Below are 23,259 nucleotides of genomic sequence, written 5' to 3' on the forward strand. Positions count from 1 at the left end.
GTTGAAAATGGCACAAATAAAGTTTTAACTTCTTTGAGACAGTTAACTAACTGGCTATAAAATAAAGTTTATTTTCAGTGAACAGCATGGACGATAGTAAACTCAGTCTAATTGGTAAAACAAATTAATAACTGTGAATTGTGATATGAAATAATGATTTAATACTGTCATAAATATTGTTAAGGTACAAGCTGGCTCATAATACTTAAACTATTAGCGGTGGTATTACAAAAAACTAGCATAGAAAAACAAATTATAAAAAGCAAGTAAACAAAAACTTATCATAAATTATTAATGAGTACAGGTAAATATTAAGAAGAGATAAATACAATTATGGCTTGAAGATAAAAAACAAAACTATAAAATAAAAAAATGTTTCTAACAATATTTTACTATTTTATTGGTTTAATTTTAAACCGTAATTTTTTCGGTGCTATTTTGATACACATACACACATAAAAAAATAAGTGCATTCCCGTTGCCAGGGAGGTTTTATGATTATACTAAGCAATTTTTACTATGGAACAAATCACGAAATCGCAAAAAAAAATTAACCCTCCCATAAAAAATGGACCAGCCAAAATGTATGAAACAGCCAAAAATTTTTCGCGATTTCGGGGTTGGTCCCATAGTAAAAGTTGCTCAGTATAATCCCAAAACCTCCCTGGCAACGGGAATGCACTTATTTTTTTGCCACCGTGCATAGTGATACTAGGTTTAAACGGTGGTTTGTGGTACTCCCTTCACGATCTGCGTCCTGGAGCGCGCGCGGGGCAGGGGCGGGCCGGGGGCGGGGGCGGGGGCGGGGGAGCTAGAGACCAGCCCTTCCTTGAGGGACAAGGCGGAGCCTGTGGAGGCGGCTGAAGGTGGTCTAGTAGATAATGTGGCCAGTGTTGCAGGTTGCGACGTCTGTGGACAAAAAAAAATTGGTAAACCTTTACCAGGCTGACATTTCAAAAATGACAATCGAATGTCAATCTTACTCATCGAAAATAGAACACATGTTTGAAGTGCCGTATGTGGGAAATAACACCAAGCTTATCGTATGCGGCACACCATCATGAACTTTCTCGGACTGTACGAGGGTTGATATTGGGCTTTGGGCTGAAGCCGCGCGTCAATTGACGTCCCTGTGAAAGGGTTAAAGAATTCAGAATATTTGAATTTACAGCTATGAGACACCGAACGATAGAGGCGTAGGTATAAAGCGCAACTCGCCCTTGGACCCTCTCGGGTAGCTCGCAAATAAAAAAAATTGTGACATGAGGCCTCGTTGACGTCAGCTGCGACTCCGTTGGATGGTGTAGCGGCGGTGGCCTTCAACGCATAATAGGAAGAAAAATATTGTTTGTTGAGATTTATCTAGTTATAACTGATTTAGACGTCTGATAAATGTGCAGCGCACAGCAAACTAGGGTATTACTTTTATTATCTATACCATTTTCCGTTTACTTCTTAGTCTATCTCTGAAATAGGGTGTGTGTGCCCCCGGTACTGGTTTTCTTTACAAAATCAGTCTTGGAACCGGAATGTCCCGGTTCTCTTCATATAAATTCAGCACCGGGAGCATTCCCTACTCTGTAGGTACTTACTGCTCGACTGAGCGTAGGCGGTGTGTGTGGTTTCTTGACGGGCACGTCGCGGTACTCGTAGATGTTGTCGCGCGACCGCGTCGCGTTGTCGATGCCGCTCTCGTCCAGCTCGGGCACCATGAATATGTCGCCGTCGTAGAACCGGTCAGATTCTCTGCAATAACGATATTTTCTCGTACTTCGAATTTGGGAGCTGATGGAATTGGCGATGTAGGGAGTAGAGATGCCCCGAACACCGAATATTCGGACCCTCTCACGGCCGCAGCGCCGAATATTTGGCATGACATGCGAACATTTTGTCACAATTATAATGAAAACTGTTCGCCAACCAAGGTTTGCTAAGATTTTTTTTTGTGTTCCGTACAAAACTTTGTTCACGGAGCACTTATGGGATCACTTCGGTCTTGCAAATCGGTTGTTTGTTAAACAGAATTAATGTATGTCTACGTAGTTAGAGTCAATCAAATCAGACCCATGATAAAAATAAAATATTTTGTAATCAACAAATTCTCAAATAAGGGTCTTCTGGGTCTACTTATTTAACAACTTTCAAATATTAAATATACCTAGTTTTTGGTCATTTTTATTGTGTAATTTTTCTTTTTAGGTAGGTGCAACAGATATTCAGTATTCGGCCGAATTGTAGGCAACATTCGGCCGAATACTGAACATTCGGCAAGGTACCGAATAGGCCGAATACCGAATAGTTGCCGAATATTCGTGGCATCTAGTAGGCATTATGCGGCAATTCTGTACATACTTACAGCTCGGAGCTCGATTTTTTACAACTCTTTGCTTGACATTCAAAGCTTAGACAAAATATGCTCTTCATTATAAAATGGCAAAAAACGTTTAAAAACAAACCATTCTGTCACATCTACATGCATAAACCAAAACTGCAAACATTATATGGCAAACCGAAGAGAAGTTGACACTTAACAAGCAAAATAAAAACCAGTAGCGTTGTCTAATAAATAAAAACGAGCTGAAAATTTGTAATATTTCACCTACATTTCCGGTAGTAATTTCCATTTAGGAGGTATAGCCCTGTGTGAAATATAAAAAGTGTTAGAAGACTGGACCTATACAACTTGTATACATCTTTAATTTTCATACTTTTAGTAAAATAATTATAATGTGTAAAAATCGTAAGTTTTAATGAGTCTTTAAAAAAAAAAATCTGTTTTAAGAACAATGTACTTAGTAGTTTCCCTGGAGGATCAAATATTGTCGCTTGTCAGTAAGGCGCTATTTCCATATAGCTTCAATTAGAAATCGACCTTATCGACAAGCGACAATGTGGTACCTTTTGGTTGAAAACGTCACATTCTTTCACGCTATGCCTATATTCTAGTGTACCTCTTAGGGTTTTTATTTTATTATTTGTCATGGCGTTCGACCAAGAACGTAACATCACGTGGTGTTACGTTCTTGGTCGCAGGTAGACGAGGAATTTTATCAATATCTTCTAGCTGCGAAACCCGTCTAGAGTTGTGCCGTTCTCGAGAACGTTCTCCGCTTTGTATGGGAAACGTTCTCGGTCGAAAATATTTCGCATTGTAAACGCAGAACATTCTGGAGAACGGCAGAACACTATTCCCTTCAAAATAAAAATAAGTCACTTCCACCAAAATTCGTCCACCCGTCCCGTTCCCTTTTAGGGTTCCGTACCCAAAGGGTAAAAACGGGACCCTAATACTAAGACTCCGATGTCCGTCTGTCTGTCGGTCACCAGGCTATATCTCATGAACCGTGATAGCTAGACAGTTGAAAATTTCACAGATGATGTATTTCTGTTGCCGCTATAACAACAAATACTAAAAAGTACGGAACCCTCGGTGCGCGAGTCCGACTCGCACTTAGCCGGTTTTTTATAATTTAATGAATGAGGGTATATCGTGTTAATTTAAATCAATTTACCTCTTAGCATTCCGCCACAGCATACAGCATACAACCACCAATACGATGAGCAGGAGACACGCTATCGACACAGTCCAAAAGGCGATTTGTAGCGGCTGTTTCGGCTCCCACCAATACTGTAACAAAAATATTGCTACATGTAGAATTTTATTTCTCAACACACATATGGGGCCAACGAAGGACAATCTAAGGACGCAGCTATGCGGCGGTATGAAATAGCAATACTCTAACCATAGACATAATATAGTAGTTATAGACATGAAACCGAGCGACCAGGGGTAAGAGAAAGACATATTCATGTATTGACAGGTTAATGTATGGCAGCTTAATCCTTTTTCTATTTCACTCTTATAAATATCGGTATTTCGCCATCGCCTCCTACCTATGCTGCCATAACCCGACCATGAAAAAAAAACCCGGTCGGTGATAAGGACAAAGCATGGCACTATTTTCTCTTTACTCTTATAGGAATCGCAATAAGACTATCTTTCTCTATCAAAGAGTGTCAGGCCTTTGACTCTAATGCATAACCATAACTCAAACTCGCAGAACGATTATTTCTTAGATTGAATTTAGTTTTTATGTCCAAGATACTGAGTTCGATTTCCTTAACTGATTTATTGTCAATTCAACATTGGAGTTTTGAATGATTCACGGTTAGTTTCACTTGACTTATATTGACCGGGATATAGACCGTGATTACCTTTTGTATTATTTGTGAGCTCCCGATATTTGACGTTCGCAAGTCAGCTATTGCTCAGCAGCTCCTTGAGTCGGGTACAAATCACTGGATCGAGTTGCATAGTCCCAAGGTCATTTCGACAGAACGCCACTATATACCAAGATTGGTAAGAGAAGCCGTTGAAATTCACAAATACAAAAATTTTAATCGTGAAGATGGGTTTAAACTGTCAAATGTGTGGAATCCTGTGATTTGTTTGTGTAAAAAACCAGTGATATCCGAATCAAACACGCGTAGTGACACCGTGAGTGTAGTGTGTTTGGACAGACCAACGAGTGTGAACGCGACCGGACCAACAAGTGTGAATGCGACCGTTGGTAACGTTGAAAGTGAACGCAGCCGACGCGCAAGAATGAGGGTAGACAGAGCGCGGTCTACACAACTTTGACACCCACCCGCTATCTTCAGACACCCGTGAACATGATGCATGTAACTGCGTCGAAATATCGGGAGCTCACAAATAATACAAAAGGTAATCACGGTCTATATCCCGGTCAATATAAGTCTAATTCAACATTGGTACAAAAATAGTATTATTATTGATTACGTAGGAAATTAGACAAATAACTGTGATTTTAGTATATTGGCATTTAAAAATAGCTGACTTCACAAGTTTCCTACGGTCAATTTATTAAGAGAGCTGTGATCGGAGGGTAGGTTGGCACGTACCGACCCACTACCGTCGGTAGATACATCGTCCTGAAAGCTAGCGGTCTGTCGGTAGTTGAGCTGGATGGTGGAATTGTATGTGGTGTTGAGGTTGTGATGCGGTGTGTTTGCTTGTCTACGAATAAATACCTCAGTGACTCGGAGGGTAGGTTGGCACGAACCGGCCCACTACCGTCGGTAGATACATCGTCCAGAAGGCCAGTTCTGTCTGTCGGTAGTTGAGCTGCATGCTGGAATTCAGGAATTGCATGTGGTGTTGCGGTAGCGGTGTATTTGCTTGTCTACAGATAGATACCTCAGTGATCGGAGGGTAGGTTGGCACGAACCGGCCCACTACTGTCGGTAGATACATCGTCCAGAACGCCAGTTCGGTCTGTCGGTAGTTGAGCTGCATGCTGGAATTCAGGAATTGCATGTGGTGTTGCGGTAGCGGTGTATTTGCTTGTCTACAGATAGATACCTCAGTGATTGGTGGATAGGTTGGCACGAACCGGCCCACTACCGTCGGTAGATACATCGTCCAGAAGGCCAGTTCGGTCTGTCGGTAGTTGAGCTGCATGCTGGAATTCAGGAATTGCATGTGGTGTTGCGGTAGCGGTGTATTTGCTTGTCTACGGATAGATACCTCAGTGATCGGAGGGTAGGTTGGCACGAACCGGCCCACTACCGTCGGTAGATACATCGTCCAGAAGGCCAGTTCGGTCTGTCGGTAGTTGAGCTGCATGCTGGAATTCAGGAATTGCATGTGGTGTTGCGGTAGCGGTGTATTTGCTTGTCTACGGATAGATACCTCAGTGATCGGAGGGTAGGTTGGCACGAACCGGCCCACTACCGTCGGTAGATACATCGTCCAGAAGGCCAGTTCTGTCTGTCGGTAGTTGAGCTGCATGCTGGAATTCAGGAATTGCATGTGGTGTTGCGGTAGCGGTGTATTTGCTTGTCTACGGATAGATACCTCAGTGATCGGAGGGTAGGTTGGCACGAACCGGCCCACTACTGTCGGTAGATACATCGTCCAGAAGGCCAGTTCGGTCTGTCGGTAGTTGAGCTGCATGCTGGAATTCAGGAATTGCATGTGGTGTTGCGGTAGCGGTGTATTTGCTTGTCTACGGATAGATACCTCAGTGATCGGAGGGTAGGTTGGCACGAACCGGCCCACTACCGTCGGTAGATACATCGTCCAGAAGGCCAGTTCGGTCTGTCGGTAGTTGAGCTGGATGGTAGAGTTATATGTGGTGTTGAGGTTGAGGTAGCGGAGTTGACCTTCTGTCGCTTGTTCGAAGTGCACGCCGAGAATTCTTGTGCGGGTGGGGTTGCTGAAAAATGATAATTATTAATGTCTGTCAAATCTATCGTTTGTCCCTATGTGTCATAACATGGGTGTTTGTTAGAAAACTAGACTAAGTGGGCTAAGATCTTTGCAATAGGTACTCCGTTTGTCATACTGCTCGCTCGTAGAGTGTGGCAAAAGGCAAAAGCATCAAGCCTTTTAAGATGAACGGGTGCCATTTAGTCTTTTGTTGTGGGAATACTTTCGCGAAATCATTATAAACTATGAGTATTAAGACTTACGATAATATTGATTAATAAAACATTTAATACTATTCGTATCTCCTCGCGAAACTGTACATAGCTTAGATATAAGAGTGTTTTTAACCAAGTGCTTTTGATACTGTTTAAATAAAAATAAATCATAGTCAACTCACCCAAACCTCGCGAAATCCGAGAACGCCTTCATAAAGAAATGGCTCATATTCCTATCATTCGGCGTCCACATCTGCCTGTCGATCCTCTGCTTCCTCGGAAAGAACTCTTGGTCCATGTACGGGGCTCCAGTGAGGAAATAATGTTCGATGTCATGTGAGTACTGTCTCCAATGAGGCCAGTTGTAGGACTCCACGGTGGTGTTCAGGACGTACATGTAGACCGGGACTTTTTGTTCGAGGAGGAGTTTCACCATCTTGTCTGTTGGTGCGCGGTATAGGAAATCCGAGAGGAGCTGTGAAATTTACGTTTCTATTAGAAAAATTGCATGTACTATAGATATCGCTCTCGGAAAGAACTCGGACTCGGACTGTTGGTCCATGAACCAGTGCCCCAGTTAGGAAATAATGTTGTTCGATGTCATGGTGAGTATTGTCTACAATGAGGCCAGTTGTAGGATTCTACTGTTGTGTTCAGGACGTAGTCAACAATACTATTCGGTTAGCACCTTTGCATACAATTCTATGTGGGGGGGTACTTTTCTCTGCAGCTGACTGCGGACTGACGGGGACTTTTTTTCTAGGAGTTTCACCATCTTGTCGGTTGGCGCGCGGTACAGAAAGTCAGAGAGATGTAAATAAAGATAGATAGAAGATAGAATACTCCTTATTGTAGAAAATACAATTTCAGAAACACAATTGGTTATAGGCATACAGCAGGCGGTCTTAACGCTAAAGAGCGACCTTCTGATTCGGCAGGTTGCCCCGGAACCGCCGAAACACGACATTTTTCGGCCAGACGTTGTGAGGCTTCGGATGGCACGAATACATGAACCAGATCGCTTTGTAGACTCCTCGCGGATCCAGCGTGTAGTTGTACCACTTCTCGAGCGAGATAGCCATGTGTTGGAGGCACTAATGCTGTCTCTCTCTATCTAGTACGACTCTCTCCCACTAACACGCTGCTAAAGGAAGCATTATGTTAGACAAGTGACTTACGTGCACGTATTGGTCCCTGATGGCGCTGACGTTGTGCGGCTCAGGGTGGTACGTGTACATGTACCGGATCGCTTCGTACACTCCTCGCGGGTTCAGGGTATAGTTGTACCGCTTCACGAGCTCTTGCACTTTCTGGTTGAACCACGTTTCTGATATCTCGAAGTTGGGGGCCAGAGATTGATTGTTGTCTGTGGACAAAGAGAGTTATTTATATGTACGTAAATTTACTGTTCTTTCAAGAGCCGTACAACGCACGGTTCCTTTACGGTTAGATGCCTAAAGATTTTTAACCGTCCATTTCTGAGGCAGTTTCTAAGGCCATGAGTGCAGAAATATTACGTGAATTTATGTCCACTTTGATTTAAATTGTTTTAAACGAACCGTGACAAAAAATCGAGATAACTTTAGGAAAAAGAAATTCATTTTTCCTAGTCTTTTAACTCTCACGGTATATCATTGGGTAGGTGGATAACCACAAATAAGTATGGGTAGGATATAAACCTAAATCTACTTACCCTTGATGTGTTCAGTGACAGTGACGTTTACGAGTAATACCTAATTTCTAGTTATGAATCCCTAAAAATATTTGATCACCTTATTTTGACGTTATTGATTGGCGCTACAAGTCACAATTAGCTAGATCGTTTGTCTTAATATGTAATTTTTACTTATGTATTATGAATGAGGGGGTTTATTATGGTCCCATCCCGCCAGAACCGATACTAAACATTTACAAAAAGGGCCCATATTACAGCTCAATAATAATATACAACCAAATACCAATAAATATAAGAAATACCACGACTAACAACATTTTTACAACAAAATTAAAAGCGCTTTTAATTCAGAAAGCCTACTACTCTGTTGCAGAGTTCCTGGAAGACCAGCATGTATAAAGGCAAAATTGTTCTTCACGCCATTGTATTAGTTTTAAGAACTATTTTTAAGAATATATGTGCTATACCCTGTCAGGGTCCATGTGAAACTTTATCACCTGTAACAACATATGTACCATGGTTTGCAATAAACATTTATGATTTATGATTTACGTTGGTCTTGTTTTAGATGTACTCACACAGCACGTAGGCCGCCTCCTGCGTGGTGACGCCGGCCATGTAGCGCAGCGCGGGGTTGAACTGCCTCCTGCGGATGAGGTCTTCGGGCATGGCGTCCAGGAAGTGCCAGTCTCGTTCCCTCCAACCCTCGTACCAGCCGTCGGCCGGGTATGTGAAGTTGTTCTCGTAGACTGGGCCCCAGGGGATGAAGCCGACGTGGGGCTAAAAGGTAAAAAGATTATAAACACAGTGCAAGGTTTCTCAAAGTTGGGTACGAAAACCCCCAGTAGGCCGAGCACATGATTGACGCGACAGTATCTCGCCGCGAGATAGACTACCCGTCTTTTACTAGCTGTATGAATTAAAGGGGGACGGGTAGTCTATGTCGCGGCGAGATACTCTCGCGCCAATCATATGCTAGCCCGGCAGAGGTAGAGAGTGCACGACAAGGCAACAATTGACAGGTAAACTATGTAAAGTATCTCAAATTCAGCGTTCTGCAAATCTGCAGCTCGTAGATGCTGCGACCTTGACGCAGACAGTTGACTAGTTTCCATGAAGAGTCGATGGGACAGCCGAGTAGACGGCCGAACAAGAGCGAGGTGTTTCATTAATGAGACTCACACAACATTAGAAATTAAAGTACCTCAAATTAATTAGTTTTTGTAGTAATATCATAGAGTAACTTATACTAGAGCGGTACTGTCATAGTAAATTTTGTAACCCCAGTAAATTGACTGCCATCTGTCGACACACTTTTAAACTAAAATTGAAGATTTGTAAAAATACGATAAAATGTATTTAAATATAGATAAATGATTTTTTTTATTTGCATTAATTATTTTGATGACTTTGACCCCAGTTCTTTCACTGATATGCGTTAAAATTGTTAAATAACAAACGAAACCGTCAACGCCATCTATACGACTGTAGGCCAAAACTAGTAGCGCCCTCTGAACGAGAATCAAATTTTCTTGATTTTCGAGGCACGTTTTTTCCTTAGACTGTATCCATCTATTACGGAGTTATATCTATCTTTGGTAATATGTAGTAATTTGTAAAAAAAAACAAAATTAAATTATTATTATCATATAACTAAGAACAGCTGTAAAAAGTAATGAAATAAATTAATTTGTACTTTTTTTAAATTCAGCATTACCCGACTCGTAGAAGCTGCGACCTTGACGCAGACAGTTGACTAGCTTCAAGAAAAGTCGATAAGGCAGCCGAGTAGACGGCCGAACACGAGCTAGGTCTCCCAATTAACTCATATACATAGAGACTAGTAAAATACCTCAAATTCAGCGTTCCCCAGCTCGTAGAAGCTGCGACCTTGACGGAGACAGTTGACCAACTTCCATGAAGAGTCGATAGGGCACCCGAGTAGACGGCCGAACACGAGCGAGGTGTTTTGCACGCGGAACTTGTCTTCTATCATCGCCCAGTCTGCGAGCGCTGAGCCGCTCTATAAGTAAAGTAAAATAGATAATTAAATCCAGTCATTATGGTAACATTTAAAAATAAATGGGTGTTAGAACGCGTTAAAAAACATTAGAATTTATATATTCTGCAACATTTTGGTGTGTTAATATCTTCGCATCATACATAGAGATTTGTGTGCGCGTTACTCCCGGCTTTAGGATAAATAAATTAGTTATATGACAATTGAGGCATCAAATAAGTCATGAAAATTAGTGCATACGAAAGTGCACATTTTGGCCTCATCGAGGCTGATCTCGACTAATAATATGTTAAGTATGGCGGTTAAATGCGTACGACCACGCACGTTTGCATAAGAAATAAATCGAGGTTCAATCGTATAAGGGCTCTTGCGCAGCAACTTAGTTATTATTCGTTTTTTTTTAATGTTTACCTGAGCTATAATGCCGGTGACTATATCCCTCGTGGTCGGCGCTAAGGCCAACAAACCAGCAGACGCGGCGCCAGCGCCCGGCCCGAAAAGGGTGATGGAATTGCGGTCCCCATTGAACGGATCTACAATATGAAATGCGATTATACTTCAAAAGGACTATGGTTGTTCCCAAATGAGGCATTAAAGTGGTAATTACTAATAATATTCTGAATCAGATTAACTAATAATTACTGACGTTACGGCATATATCAAACAAGCTTTTATCAATTATTAATAATCGCTTGATTTATTGTAATTATTATACATTACATTACTGTTACATTTACACTAGGAATAGTTATGACCCTATGTTACCACCCTGAGGTACACCTGTCAAATAAGTACATGCAAAATAATAAACTGCAAGTTTTTTTCAACGACGTATTTTTGTAAGAATTATTCGCTCAATACAAATGTCTGTATCCTCCCAGACATGGAACTTTAAATAGTCAAAGGAACAAGATATTAAAGGTTCAAACCAGTCAAAAGCCTTACCTATGTTGTCCCTGATCCACCGTAAAGCCATAGCTTGGTCGAGGATGCCATAATTGCCAGGGGAGTTGTCGTCAGCGGTGGAGAGAAAGCCTGAAAAAGAAATACGTATACTTTGGGGAATAATTTTATTAAGCCACTTTTGGAATTAGATATAGCAAAAAAAAAACAAATAACTTTAGTTCACAGTCTTAAAATTTTACAGGTATCACACCATGAGAAGGCAGCAACAGACACACTGTTGACAACACAGACAACATACTATAGCGTAATCGTTTAATTTTAATGACAGCTCAAATCACTACTCAGCACTACTTCCTACTTACCAAGAGCACCAAGCCTGTAGTTGATCGAAACCACGACAACCTTGTAAAAGGCCGCGAGCATATGCGCGGGGAACAGATTCGAGGCTCCCGAGGAGAACTGCCCGCCGTGGATGTATACCATTACTGGGTATTTCTGGGCTGTGGTGCCCGCTTCCGTCTGGAATAGAATTAAAAATTTAGAATCGCTTTTTAAGTTTTGCCTATGCCTATTGAGGCCAGCCGAGCGCAACAAAGTAAAAAAATATTGTCTTCGGTTACCGCGATAGTTACTCATGAAATAAAACTATTAAAACGGATTATATCGCGCATATTGAATTTATAATACATCCCGATGTTTCGAACCCTTTATATCGTTCGTGGTGTGGTTTCGTGGAGTCACGCTGTGAGGGGTTCGAGACGTCGGGATATATTATAAATTCAATATACGCGATATAATCCGTTTTAATAGTTTTATTTTTAAAATAAAAATCCAAGTTAAACTTGACTTATCACCCCATGTCAAGCCCCCATTTCAAAATTTAACAAAGCTACCGACAGTTTACCTACTAATACCAATCAAGTTAATCAACCCCATCTATCACGCAATATGGGAGTAGTGATGTGCCGTTACCGTAAATTACGAGAACAAAGAGAATCGTCGGGTAAATTACGCGGTAACGTTCTCCGTACGGGTAATTATCGAGAAAGTTGTCTAAGTTTTAATTTTTTTTAACTTTTTTTTACAGAATTGTTTTTTATTTAGGTAATACAATCTGTACTGAAATTTGCAAAAAAATCTGTCTACAGGAACTAGTTTATTACCAAAATTACCGTAAATTACCGCCGTAAATTACGGGGAATCTTCCCCGCGAATGTTCTCGGGTAATTTTTCTAAGATAAATTTTAACTTTAATCAATGATATAATTAGATGTTAAAAATGAAATGCAAAATGATATTAAATTATTTTAATAAGTTTCATTCGATGTGCGATTTAAAGTGTTTTTAATGAAAGTAGGTGCTTGCCTAACGAAAAATAAAGTGAGTTCTTCATTATTTCAGCTAGCCTAATTGTATAAAATGCATCTCATAATGAATAAATTTATTCTTTATCACTATGAGTGTTTTAAAATAATACAAAAATAATAATAATAATGTATAATTAAAAAAAAAACATCAATATTTCAATAAGTCATATGTAAGCAAGCATTGATTTTTAAGGTAAAGTTGGATTTGCAATGGCTTACTAAGCTATTAATGGCTTACTAAGCCATTAATGGCTTGGCTTAAGTATGTTTTAAGATATTTTATTACTTTACATCTCGTGTTTATTTTAAGTTAGGCTATTATATTGTAAACAGGTTAGCGCTCATCAACTGGGTTCGTAATGTATCATTTACTGCAGGTAAAAAATAACACGTGAAAACTGCATTTTTTGTACAGTTTGGGTACTAGGATTAAAATGGTTCCTGATGGCCCTCAAGATCCTGCATTCACAGCGCTCGACTTTTCTACTTGTATGTCCTGTTACTCGTCTCGATAGCGCAATGAGCATTTGGGAGGATCTTTCAGAGTTTTCCCTATTACTGACTAACTATAAGAAGGCTTAGATGGTCCGGCCACATAATGAAACGAGATGATAGTTTGCCAGTTAAATCCGTCTTAAACATCCCACAAACACGAGATCCGCACAGACGGAAGCCATGAAGGTCATGCTAAACCTTCCACCGCTTCACCTACACATACAGCAAGAGGCCACCCCCTCGGCGGCAAGGTTGCGAAACCTCAACGACCTCAACATATGGTCTAACCTAGGAGCTCGGCACACTATATGCCTGGAAAAGGTTTACGATGACTTTCCAATGCTCAGAGCCGGCACGGATCGGATTCATAAACAAATTATACCTTCGACAAAATGTACAAAATACAATTATATGAGGACAATCACGGAGGACTTAATACCCGTGAGCTCAGAATCTTCACTGATAGGTCCAAAACAGACAGTAGGTCGGGCTCTGGACCTTCTCAGAAGACCTGAACGTTCATTACCACTCCGCTAGGAGCTTATAACTTAGTATTCCAAGCTGAGTGCTTGGGCATCAGCAATGCGGCTGCTACCATCCCTGCATGGAAGGTAGATCCTCCATCCACATACTAACCGACAGAAGAGCACTCTTAATGGCCCTAAGCCATATATTACATTAAAACTCATACATGAATGCCATGAACGACTAATGGAGACCTCTATATGGCATACCTGTATGTCATAATAAGAAGCTCACCTTTCAATGGATCGAGGGACACAGTGGATCCTGAGGTACCGACGGTGCGGACGAGCTTTCCAGGCAAGGATCAGGTGCGGAGGCGATTGGCCAGGAATCGATTCTCCCGAATAGGCGTCCGTCGTTGAGTTACGAAAACCTGCCCGTGCTACAATGCAATATCCTCACAACATTCCTGGAAAGACGAAGGCCTCCCGACACATGGTCGTTCAATATCAAGAGGGAGGTGAAAGCACTGAAAGCTCAGAACCTTACCCCTATACCCCAGGATAAAGCGCTTTGGCTGGACTAAGATAAGGAGAAATAAGACTATAGATTATACCTATCAACCACGTGTCAGATAACATTACTACACTTAATAGTAATAACGTTAAAAACTTTGAAATATTTTAAAATTACAAAACTTGTAAGTAAAATTCAATCTTAATTTAATATACTTCATGGGTAAGTTACCGTAAATTCTCGGTAATTTACGGTAATTTTCACTAATGAGAATTACGGTAAGTGCGTAATTTCACGGCGGCACATCACTATATGGGACACTAATCCTCCATTAATTGCCAAACCGACTCTAATGCTTACCCCATAGAGTTCAAACTAGATTGACGTGTGTGAAGTATATAGACTGTTGATAAGGTCATGGTTGTCCTTTTAAAGAGCGAGATTAAGAAGTAATGAAGGTAAAATGGTTTGTTTATATTATTTGCAAGTTCTATTGACGACGACTTTACACGTAATGTGGACGCAACCTAACTGAGCCTATAATTGGTGAGATATATTATAATTTATTTCATGAACAAACTTAAATATAGTATGAGAAGTGACTGCAAATTAACTTAAATGCTCTATTTAGTGATGACTAATCTGTGTGCGAAGATAATAAAGGCCATTTCGGCATATGTGCCATTGTCCACACTGATAACTCGACATTGGTAAATCTTATTCCATTGACATAAAGTATATTATTAGTCATTTAAAAGCTACTAGCTGCCACGGATGAATGGGATGAATTAGAGTAATTAAACCGATGCAAGTTTAATGAGATTTCGGGTCAATGAACTTTTGACTCATGCAGCGTGAAATCACTATGCTAATTTCAGTTGAAAGAGTAATTGTTTGGCGTCTACTCGTATTTACCTAATGAGATTACCGCGTTATGATATGGATTATGGATTCTATACGTTTTGGTACTTACTTAAAGTTACTTTAAAATAAAACGGAGTAATTAAACCGATGCAAGCTTAATGTAATGAGATTACGGGTCAATGAACTTTTGACTCATGCAGCGTAAAAATACTAAGCTAATTTCAATTGAAAGAGTAATCGCAGCATAACTTTTAGGATACGTAATATCATTTGATATTTACTAGTCGGATTTCGGAACCGGAAACCGGACTAATCCCAATAAGGTCTGGTTTACCCTCTGAGGTGGTAGGTCAGATGGCAGTCGCTTTCGTAAAAACTAGTGCCTACGCCAATTCTCGGGATTGGTTGCCAAGGACCCCAGGCTCCCAGGAGCTGCGGCAACAGACGGGACAACGCGAGGAAGATGATGATGAAGTGAGTGAGGTTGGCGCGTTGTTTCATCCCCAACTACGATGCTGAGTTGCTGACCGTATCTACGTGAACTTTATAAGAATTTCTCATGTTATTATTCTTACCTATCCATAACATGTATAGCCAACAACTTCTAATAATAGCCAGATACCAAGTTCTTAATACAAACCTTTTGCACTTTACGAAGGTTGTACAACTATTACCTATTATAAAATCATATCAAACGAACTACATCTCTGGGGACGAGACCCATATACCTAATTATCAACATACTACTTATACTAATCCGTTCCAAATGTCATAGTAAAAACGACTTTATGCCATTTACATAAGTTGCAATTTATGTAGCACTGCTTGTGACAAAAGAATTATTAATGTAATACGGTTCGGCACGCAGACCTAGATTATGAAGGACATAAGACAATAGGCGGCCTTAAAAATGGCTAATGGCTTGAAATAGTTAGGTGCATATGTTTTTTGGGAAACTTATTTAACATATTTTTTTAAATTATTGTTTGTCTTAAATGTATTCTACATTTCAATTATTCCTCACATGTAGTAGTTAATCGTGTACTTTTATGATTAAATTATTTAAAAAAAATCGAGTATATTGGTTGATTAACCAAAGGTTTGAGGAGTTAAACCTTTGGTTTCAGCAAAGCAACATAAGGTCATGAAATATTGTACAATTCGATGTTTAAATCTTCAAGGTCGTTTATTCTCTAACAACTTTAGCCTCTGGACATTAAGGGATTAAATCTGATGTCACCTCACCTGTCACTTATACATGCTTAAAAAACTGGTACTTACATTGGGAGAGAATATATTGAGGTACAGGCAATCTTCGTCCATGTCGCGGATTCCTTTGGTTGCCCCTGTGAACCTAACTGGTTGGGGGCATGCGGGGCCCCAATCAACAGCCTGGAGCAGCTGCCACCCTGGGTGCTGCCGAGGGGGCTATGGAAGGAAGATAAGTAGATTAACTTTGTCTAATACTATTTTAATACAACAGGTAAATTTTCTCAATTTTTTTAACACAAAAAAGGATGAGAGAATTAATTGGCCAATCAGACTATAATTTTAGTAGTGTTGAGACATGGTCACTCATAATAAGTTGTGTAAGAAGGCTCACAGATCATTCGTACGTAAATGGCATCTAAATTATGTCATTTAGCTATTGTGGGTCTCGCTCGCTCCAATACATATGTATGGACAAGTACGAGCGAAATGCACGATAGCATCATTCAGATGTCAGTGTACGTTCGAATCAGTCACTGATAGACATGCATGGCCAAAAAGATTCTTGAGTGGTCTTCGCAACCTGAACAATGTAATGTGGCAACCTACCTTAAATCTTCCATCTAAGACCGGAGGTCTAGCATAAGGAATTCCCAGGAAAACTGAGGCCTCTCCCTGTATCCTTTCTACTGGGGTCAACCAGGGTCTGTATCCTGAGTCTGGGTCTGGATTGTCATATAAGTGGACCTGAAAACAAAGGAGTTTTCAAAAAAGCATATTGATGAGCAAACAATTCTTTCTTTTAGCATTGTTTACTCCTACATATCAATGTGGTTTCTCATCAGGGGCGATTTTACCATGTATATCCTCTAGCCCGGTGCCTATCTTGTCGCATAATAATTGATTTTCATAATAATAATAATTGCTTTTAGATTAATTTGTCTTAAAGAGCCTCTGTGCTGTTGGCTTCAGCCCCACGCATGCCTCCCAAAGGTCCGGGACCCCATGGTCCCAAGATATGGTAAGACAGACAAATAAATAATAATAATATATTCTTTATTGTGCATAATTAAAACCAAATTAGATACATTAGAATTAACATAGCGAACTAAGCAACAACAGGCGGTTTTATCGCTAAAAAGCGATCTCTTCCAGACAACCTTCAGGTAGTAGAATTTACCGTATGGAAGAAATAAATGGGTAGAAAAATAAACGGAGAACAAGAGTAGTAGAAAAAATATTTTAATAAAATCAGCACAGCATAATGCAATGCAAAATGCATTATGTAATGTTATAATTGGTATTGTGCTGAAACTATTAACATTTCTGAAAAATTATAAAACAAACCTAACCTAACCTACCCTATACACACAATCAGAAATTTGACTTAGGGCCACAGCTGCAACTTTTAATTGGATAAATGCTATCTTTAATGTATATAACCTTCAGTGAGTGCTATGAGGATACAATTTTTTTCGCATCATCTTATTGATAAATCTACTGAATTTCCTAGTCCTGACGACACAGGCTTGACCTAGTGTGAGGGCTACTGCTAACCAAATTGTCATATTTGTAAGTGAAACCGATTGTTTAAAAAAAAAAATTGTTAGTTTTGGAAAAAGTAAGACCGAAAAGTTTGGATTGTTTTTGATAACATTTAAGTTTATGGTACATTTATATTATTATAGTGTATTATGATATAATTCAAATACATTACCTTAAATCCTTGCACTTGTCCATAGTTAGTGTTAACAAAGATGTCTCGCTTGAGCATTCGCGAGTCCCGTCGCTCCCTCCCTTGGAGGTCCTCTCTCCAGCCCCCGAGCACTCCCGGGAACAGGGCATCTGGGTTGTTTGGGTCTTGGGGCTGCAATCATAGAATATGGTATAGATTACCAAGATAGCTGTTCAGATGTTACAGATAATAAATTTTAATGTCCATATGTTGACAAATTTTTAGGAATATTTTCTTACTTACACATCTTTTACAAAATGTCAATAAAAATTTAAACTACAGTCATTTAACTAAAACAAAACATATAATCTTTAAAATATGCTCCTTTAGCTTTCATACACTAATGCAAATGTTTGTTCAAATTATCAACAATATGCCGCTGTATTTAAAACAAATTGTCAACATAATTCTTTTTGGGCCACACCGTAATACATATCGTTTTTAGGGTTCCGTACCCAAAGGGTAAAAACGGGACTCTATTACTAAGACTTCGCTGTCCGTCTGTCTGTCTGTCACCAGGCTGTATCTCATAAACCGTGATAGCCAGACAGTTGAAATTTTCACAGATGATGTATTTCTGTTGCCGCTATAACAACAAATACTAAAAAGTACGGAACCCTCGGTGCGCGAGTCCGACTAGCATTTGGCCGGTTTTTTTTAAAAGTGGAATAGGTCCCATTGCTACCACATCTAAAAAATATAACACAGACTAAAAAACAGATGACCAATGTTTAAGGGTTTAATTTAGGGTAGAGTATTCTAATTAGACTATACTGTAAGTTAATTCAGACAATTTATAAGATTCTCATAAGTGTTGTTATTTTTTCAAGTAGGAAATATTTTTTCTTGTTTAATTTATGACAGTTTGATACCCTTTTGTGATTTATTTATTTAATCGTATGGCGATATAGTCACATAGGCAAAAATTATGTACAGTATATTATTTTATAAGGCAACATCCAAGTTTTGCAACCACTGCACAGCATCGGCCGTCAAGTCTAATAGGTCATCCAGCTACCCTCCAACTAAGAAAAAAACACAAAACGTCTACATAACCAGTTTAAATGTGAGAACCTTGTTAGCAGACAGCAGACTAGAAGAACTGAGACATGCAGTAGAATCAATAAAATGGGACATACTAGGATTATGCGAAGTAAGAAGAGAAAGAGAAACAATAGCAGAGTATAATGATTTTATTTTATATCACACAGCTGGTGAAAAAGGCAGATATGGTGTTGGCTTTTTAATAAAGAAACACCTAAGAACTAGAATAATTAGCTTAAAAAGCTTTTCGAACCGTGTGGCAGCACTGGAACTACAGACATCTCCAAGTTCTACCTGTTTGTTTGTCCAATGTTATGCTCCTACAGAAGCAGCTACGAGGGAAAACACACAAATATTCTACGAAACAGTTCAAAATGCTCTTGACTCTACTAAGTCAAAAAATATCATGATACTTGGCGATTTCAACGGCAGGATAGGGAAAGCACAGGCAGGCGAAGATAAGCATGTAGGCAAATACGCCTATGGAAAGAGAACCCCGAACGGCCACAAGCTAATAGAATTAGCCCTTGAAAATAACCTATTCTTTGTAAACAGTATGTTTAAATGCAAGCCACACCAAAAGTGGACATGGCAGTCTCCAAATGGAGAGCACTTTAACGAAATTGACTATATACTAACAAGCCAGCCAAAAAATGTCCAAGATTTCAACATAATAAAAACTCTCAATTTCAATACAGACCATAGAATGATCAGGTGCAAACTGTCTTTAGATACCAAAACAAATAGAAGAAAAATCAAACCCAACAATTATAGCAGCGACCTGCCAAGTATGTCTGAGGAAAGTGCTAAATACTGGGAGAACAAATTTACGAATTCCATCACATCATCAACACAAGTACAAGAGCAATACGATAAATTAGAAACCGAATTACAAAACATTATAAATGAGTTACCGAAATTAAAGAAAGAGAAACACAAATATTTGAATCAAGAAACAATAGAACTTTTAAACCAAAGAAAAGAACTGTATAAGGAAAAGAGAACAAAAGAAATAAAGTCCAAAATAACGAATATTAGTAAACAAATTAATAGAAACATGACCAAGCAGAAAAAAGAAATAAGACAAAAAACTTTTGAAAAATTCATTAGCAAAACTGGAGCTCTCCGGAAAGCCTATAAAGAATTGTGTGAGAAGTCGGAATGGACAGAAAAGGTGAAAAACAAGCAAGGCTTTATGGAAACCAGACGCCGGAACATAGTAAATGAGGCAACTCTATTTTATAAGGAACTGTACTCCGATGAAACTCTAACTTCAAGTACATGGGAGCCCCAAGATACACAACACTCGGATATGGAACCTCCAGAAATTCTTATGTCAGAAATAGAATATGCTATAAAGACACAAAAAAATGGGAAGTCTCCAGGAAATGACAACATCACAAATGAAATGTTGAAATCCCTTTTGCCTTCACTACTCAGACCGCTCCAAATACTCTTTAATAATATTTTAAAATCAGAAAAAACACCAGAGCAATGGTCTAAATCTACAATAATATTGCTACACAAGAAAGGTCCAAAGAGCGAGCTGGGAAACTATAGACCAATTAGCCTTATGACAAATATATACAAGGTGTTCTCGAAAGTAATACTGAACAGGATAACAAATACGTTAGACGAATGCCAACCACGCGAACAAGCAGGATTCCGCAAAAAGTTTTCAACTGTAGACCATATACAAGCTATTACCCAACTCATAGAAAAGGCAAAAGAATTTAGAATAATATTATATATGTGCTTTATAGACTACACGAAAGCCTTTGACTCGCTGCACTTTGAAGCAATATGGTCATCATTGGCGCAACAAGGTGTAAATAAAAAATATATAAACATTATATCCAATATATATACAAAATGTTATGCGAAAGTGCGTCTAGAGCGTGAAGGTCCAGCATTCTCCATACAAAGAGGAGTAAGACAGGGGGACCCGCTTAGCCCAAAAATATTTTCAGCGGTGTTGGAATCTGTTTTCAGATGTGTAGAGTGGAAAGCGAAAGGCATAAAAATTGACGGAGAAATACTGAGCCACCTACGTTTCGCAGACGACATAGTCGTTTTTGCCGACAGTGCAGCCAACCTGGAAAGCATGGTAAATGAGTTAGCAATGGCGAGCAAGAGAGTAGGGCTGTCAATGAACAAATCAAAAACAAAGATCCTGACCAACGGCGAACTCGTGGATATTGCTGTAGAGGGCGAAAAAATAGAATACGTGGAAGAGTATATATATCTTGGCCAAACAGTGTCGTTTGAAGACAACACAGAAAAGGAAATTCAAAGAAGAATATCTACATCGTGGAAAAAGTACTGGGGATTAAAGGAGATCATGAAAAACGGCTCTGTCCATATTAATATAAAGAAAAAACTCCACGACATGACTATACTTCCATGCTTAACATATGGTTGTCAGACATGGTCTTTAAGGAAGAAAGATGAAGAAAGAATCGCTGTTTGCCAACGCAAGATGGAAAGAAGTATGCTCGGGATAAAGATAGCAGACAGGGTAAACAACCACAAAATAAGAAAAACAACAAAAGTGGTAGATGTAAAAACCAAAATGAGAAAATTAAAATGGCAATGGGCAGGGCACATATGCCGTATGGAGAACAGGTGGACGAAGCGCTTGGTGGAATGGTACCCGTACGAAGGGAACAGAGGTCAAGGACACCCGAGGAAGAGATGGAGGGATGTCTTCACCGAAATAACGGGTTTAGATTGGATGAGTAAGGCTCGTGACAGAGCACTGTGGAAGAGCTTGGGGGAGGCCTACGCCACGGAGGCGACTACTATTACCTAACCTGTAAATGTGATTAAATTATTATGTAAATGTAATAGTAGAAATAAAGGCTATTTTTATTTTTTATTTTTTATTTTTAGGTCCCATTGCTACCACATCTAAAAAATATAACACAGACTAAAAAACAGATGACCAATGTTTAAGGGTTTAATTTAGGGTAGAGTATTCTAATTAGACTATACTGTAAGTTAATTCAGACAATTTATAAGATTCTCATAAGTGTTGTTATTTTTTCAAGTAGGAAATATTTTTTCTTGTTTAATTTATGACAGTTTGATACCCTTTTGTGATTTATTTATTTAATCGTATGGCGATATAGTCACATAGGCAAAAATTATGTACAGTATATTATTTTATAAGGCAACATCCAAGTTTTGCAACCACTGCACAGCATCGGCCGTCAAGTCTAATAGGTCATCCAGGCCACCCGAGTATGCGCGGAGTGGGCACCGCTGGATGATGTGCTCCATGGTCTGGTCCCTTTTGTGATAAAGCATACTTTATAGCTCAGTAATTTCCAAAAAAAATTAGAAATGTACTCCATTCTTTTTAAGTTTTAACTTTATCAAATTAAGAGGATCAACCAATAAAAAATGTGGGTTCAAAAGGTATGTTAGTGATCAAGGAAGTAACCCACAATACATGTAAGACATGGAGTAGCAACTAAGAAGAAAGTTTTGCAAAACTGCTAAATATTAGTTACTATTTCTTTACGTTTTATTCTTAAGTACTTGAACTGTGAGAATAAGTTTCTGTTAAACGGCTGACAAAGTAAACAAAGTCATGTAAAAAAGCAATTCAGTAGATAAACAAGTCAATCAAAAACTTACTGTGTTAAACTTGTATGAGTCATCTAAAGGATTTGTATTTAGAGGATTGTATGGAAAACCCCCCGGCTGGTTTATACTAGGGTTGAAAGGATTGTACCGGGTTGGATCTGTCCCATACCTCCTGCTGTTATACACATAAGTCCTGTAATCACTGTCTCCAGGATTAGGCAGTCTTTTCTCTTGAGAACTGTCCAATCTTTGCGTTTTATAAAATTCGTTGTTATACTGTCCATTGTAAAAGTCTTTGTTTGATTGGCATTGCACGTTAGCAGTCAGAAAAAGGGCTAGAAATGTTTTCTGGAACATTTTTCTCGCATCACAAGCACCGTACACAGTAATTAAAAGAAGTGTTGATGAATCACATAGTCGATGTAAGTTGTAGTTTGAGTCACTTTTCTTCGAACTTAAAAGACACTTTCATGAATTATACTTATTTCATAATCACTTTATAAATAAAGCAACACTAAAAAAACGTCATTAATTATACAATTTATAAGAAAATCTGGTTACTCAAGTTACTGAAGAACAAAACATTAAACCGTGCCCTAAATGTGATGTACCTATTTGCATTCTTTTTATCAGAGTAGCCCTATATTTTTTATCTAGTACAATGTCGCTACAGCATTAGGGCCTTATCTTTTATAATCAATGAATTTATCTGATAAAATGTGATGGTGACTACGCCCACTACAATCACTGCACAATTTTTGTTTATATCTTGTTGAAGTTGAACGGACTCATTCATTCACATATTGAGCATGCATTCACTAGTGTTGTAATAAAATAAACTATTATGTCTATGGCACGCTATATTGACCACAGAGTAGAAACAAGCTGACATTATTTTAACGCGTTTAAGGCCCCATACGCACGA

The 23,259-nt window shown here is 39.1% G+C and overlaps 1 protein-coding gene across 1 annotated transcript; it reads right to left on the bottom strand.

Annotated features, from left to right (window-relative positions):
* Positions 1–646: 646 nt before the first annotated feature.
* Positions 647–23,123, bottom strand: LOC134755696 (cholinesterase). The gene is made up of 16 exons (XM_063692244.1): positions 22,386–23,123; positions 17,682–17,831; positions 16,574–16,711; positions 16,037–16,183; positions 11,411–11,567; positions 11,088–11,177; positions 10,554–10,675; positions 9,975–10,145; positions 8,701–8,902; positions 7,626–7,813; positions 6,630–6,922; positions 6,044–6,239; positions 3,513–3,628; positions 2,604–2,639; positions 1,593–1,746; positions 647–909 (listed from the first exon to the last, which is right to left on the bottom strand). The coding sequence occupies exons 1-16, from the start codon at positions 22,689–22,691 to the stop codon at positions 718–720; spliced, it is 2,658 nt and encodes an 885-aa protein (XP_063548314.1). The 5' UTR covers positions 22,692–23,123; the 3' UTR covers positions 647–717.
* Positions 23,124–23,259: the final 136 nt, after the last annotated feature.

Source organism: Cydia strobilella, chromosome 3, assembly GCF_947568885.1.
Source record: "Cydia strobilella chromosome 3, ilCydStro3.1, whole genome shotgun sequence".
Lineage (NCBI taxonomy): Eukaryota > Metazoa > Arthropoda > Insecta > Lepidoptera > Tortricidae > Cydia > Cydia strobilella.